The following is a 3,619-nucleotide window of genomic DNA, read 5'->3' as shown; positions in this document are numbered from 1 at the left end:
TTTGCGAGCACGGTTGGGTGCTGGCCAAACTATATTCCCCTCTTTGAAAACTGGTCACTGTTTTCATTTGTGCTCGAATTTTGAAATATCTCATAATTTGTGAGCATACACATGTGCTAGCAAAACTTTAGTAGCAAACAGGCGCTTTTTTTTGTGGCGTCACTGACACGTTGAGCACAGTTGTATACCGAATTTTTGATATCGTTATCGTACCGTCTTCTCGTACCAAAATTTAGTATATCAAAATTTTTAAGGGAATCAATATTACATTCTGACTACACAATATCCAACACAATGAGTAAAAAAAACAATCACCCTCTTACTAATATCCCACTTTGGATCAGTATACAAAAAAACTACTCATCTCATTACAACACAAGAACTATGACTTCATCTCATATAACAACCAAAAAAAAAACTATGTTCCTATACTGCCATATATTGTATTCAAAACAATAGAACTATGCAGCAGCGCTTACATCTCGCCTAAACTTGGCAAGCGAGATGGCAAGGTAACCTTCTCAACTACGACGTTAGCATCGGAATCAACTCCATATGAAACGTCAAGGCCCTCCAATATAAGGTGGTAAACTACATTGCTGGAATCTTGCTCACAAGCTTCTTCATCTTGCCCACTCTCGACCTTCGAAGCAGGACAGATGGTATTTTCAACATTATCGTCATCACCTATTCCGCCCTTTGTCTGAACCAGATGACTTCGTCGTGACACTGATTGTATGTCCCATGATAGCACCTGCCTTATCAACGACTGGAATTCGTCCGGAGAAGAATAAAGAGACTTCTTTTCCTGCAAATCATGAATAGATTAATCATATTTGCAAAGACTGTTACCCGGTGTCCCAATTTTTTTCACATATTTAGCAATAAAATGTCAATAATAATAAGTCCAGTCCGGTTAATTTCCAGGTCTTACCACAAGTGACCAACAATCTGCTAGACTGGATGAAAAGCCTTGGGAGAAGTTTACAGAAGCTATTGCTAGCAGATTGTCCACCTGTGCACATCATGATGCTCGTTAGATTCGGACCAAGGAATTAAATTGTGTATACGTGGAATGAAAAAACCTACAAATCTGTACATTAATCTGACTAGTTTTTCTAACCTTGAAGTAAATTCTCAAAGTAACAAATAGTGAAGGTCTGGAACAAGTGAAAAGATAAGAGTAATTAAAGAGATTACCTTTACCCAGTCAGGAACTATTGCTCCATGAATGCTGTCACAATACGGCAGATAAGGTTTAATGTCCAGGACAGGCTGCAAGAGTCAAATTATTATTAGGTTGTTTCGACGTGCAGGGTAATGTATAAACTTCTTTGATAAGGAAAACCCTAAACAAGATTCGGAAATCTATGATGGTCTAGTGGATTACTCACGGTACCATCAACCAGATCCACGCCAGATAGTAACACCTTATGCTGATCTACGGCCTCAACCTAGAAACCAGAAAAATGAATCTGTGTGAGTTCGAAGTATAATATGGTGGGGAAGACTACTCATGTTTCAGAGTGAATATTTCCAAAATAGAAGGCAATAGAGCATTTTCCAACAAAAACACATGTTCCCAAACACATAATATTGGCAAAGTCTAGCATAGCTCATAACCTGCCATTGCCTTAGAAAATCATCAAGAAAGATGTGGTTTTGGCTTGGGGAAAATCAACAATACCTTTGCCACAGTTAATCCAATAGGGCATGGGCGATGGGGAGATCGCGTAGCAAAGACTCCAATTCTTTCACCTTTCAGCCTTGGCACTCTAACCTACATCCATGGATTCAACTTTCAGAGTTCGCTATAATGTCTAAGAAGCTTAAAACACAGAGGCAGAAGACAACACACCTTTGCTTTAAATTTTGACTGAGATGGATGCTTCCATAGCTTTTCAATATCTGTATTTAGATGAAACACATAGATAATCCAGCAGTGAGAATACCCTTCAAGGCCTTCAAGAGATGCTTGAGGAACCCGAGCAGGATCAAACATCAAGGTTGCTTTTGCTAGAGGTACAAGCAAAGGCTGTCTTGGAGTTCCATTCCTGTAAAATTTCCAATATACATCATCAAACAAGCACATGAATCACAAAGTAATTTTTTTTTAATTTGTGGCATCATATTGTTGGTGTCATAGCTAGAAGAAAAATAGTTCTTCCACAGATTGACCAGATTACCGTCTAGAGAAACACGAGCGGACTACTCCAATAGGTGCCATGGGATATGAAGTAGATTCAACCTTGTCATAGCTGGACTTGCTCAATGCCTCCCTTAAAGCCTGCAAAAGATAAATTGGTAAATATCAGAGACAATGCCCCAGAAAATTCAGGAATATCACACAGTTCAGTTCACAAAGCACCATAACTATGCATCGCAATACAACATTAAGCAGCATGTCATATTGAAGACTACATATAAAACCTTTTCGCAGATAATTACATGCATGTCTTGGTGGATCTAACAGTCTAAGAATGCATATTGCTATCTGGAGCGCTCTGCAATTCACGACGTACTTCATGGAGCTTTTGCTCAGTAAAGCCAAGCTCGATTAACTCACCGGTCTTTTGCTCTGAAATGCCAAGCTAGATGCAATATGCTAGTAAGCCTTGTATATTGAGAGTGAGACTAGTGATTTACTATTCTGACGTGAATACTCCCTCCGGTCCCACTCTAAGTGACACATTTTCATATTGGGATGTCGCACTCTAAATGACACGTTTCTTAATATACAAACACCACTCTCTCTACTTTTTCCCTCTCTCTACTTTATTTCCTCCACCTTACTCACAAAACAACACTATATTATCATGTGCTCCACTTAGAGTGGGGACGGAGGGAGTAGTTCACAAGATGAGCCATTTACCCAAAAATGTCTCAACTACAGAACTGCTTGTGTAAGTAATCGAGGAGTTCATAAGATTAAAGCTAGGTTCAATAAGGCAATAAACTGATTAAGAGGAATTTCCAATCAGCATTAGTTTTTCACTCAAAAACTCAAATTAAGACATGTTGAGAAAGAGAGAACCTTCTGAGCCATAATGCGGCCTTGTCTTTCAGCAGCGCACTTGTCGAGAGCGCCCTTTAAGGAGGCTTGTAGCTCAAGGATTTTGTCGGTCGCATCGCCGTTTGGAAAATCCGGCTTCGATTTCTTCCTCCATAAATAAACTGCACCACTTGAAAATATCAACACACACAACAAACACTTGTTTCAGAGGAGTTCAGATTTCATGGTGCGAATGATAAGGGCTTACGGGAAGCAGAGAGAGTAAATGCACAACCGATTGAGAGTGCAAACCACTGCGATTTCACGCTGCTGCTGCCGCCGTCCATCAAAACAAAATTGATGGAGTTGGCCCACGGCTAGGGATCTCACTTAACACCAAGACTGAAAATTTGAAATGGGTGCGGTGTTCGTTAGATTATTAGGCCATCCACAATAGGAATAGCCCAGCCATAGCCTAGTCACTGCCACATCATCAGCACTAAAAATCCTCCTGCAACATCATAAATAGCCCAGCCATAGCCTAGCCACATCATAAATAGCTCAGCCACATCAATAGCCACATCACTAATAACAATTATATAAAATGACATAATTAACAATCACACA

At 39.8% G+C, this 3,619-nt stretch overlaps 1 protein-coding gene across 2 annotated transcripts; it reads right to left on the bottom strand.

Annotated features, from left to right (window-relative positions):
* Nucleotides 1–246: 246 nt before the first annotated feature.
* Nucleotides 247–3,412, bottom strand: LOC121806949 (tRNA (adenine(37)-N6)-methyltransferase-like). 2 transcript variants are annotated; one of them, XM_042207126.1, is made up of 9 exons: nt 3,261–3,412; nt 3,035–3,174; nt 2,187–2,287; nt 1,859–2,054; nt 1,688–1,780; nt 1,395–1,454; nt 1,201–1,275; nt 935–1,015; nt 247–808 (listed from the first exon to the last, which is right to left on the bottom strand). In XM_042207126.1, the coding sequence occupies exons 1-9, from the start codon at nt 3,337–3,339 to the stop codon at nt 476–478; spliced, it is 1,158 nt and encodes a 385-aa protein (XP_042063060.1). In that variant the 5' UTR covers nt 3,340–3,412; the 3' UTR covers nt 247–475. The 2 variants fall into 2 exon arrangements, with proteins under 2 accessions (XP_042063060.1, XP_042063063.1); XM_042207129.1 differs by having other exon boundaries at nt 3,035–3,157; nt 3,261–3,382.
* Nucleotides 3,413–3,619: the final 207 nt, after the last annotated feature.

This window comes from Salvia splendens, chromosome 6 (genome assembly GCF_004379255.2).
Source record: "Salvia splendens isolate huo1 chromosome 6, SspV2, whole genome shotgun sequence".
Classification (NCBI taxonomy): domain Eukaryota; kingdom Viridiplantae; phylum Streptophyta; class Magnoliopsida; order Lamiales; family Lamiaceae; genus Salvia; species Salvia splendens.
The sequence above is the reverse complement of the archived record's forward strand: the minus strand, read 5'-3'. Positions and strand labels throughout refer to the sequence as shown.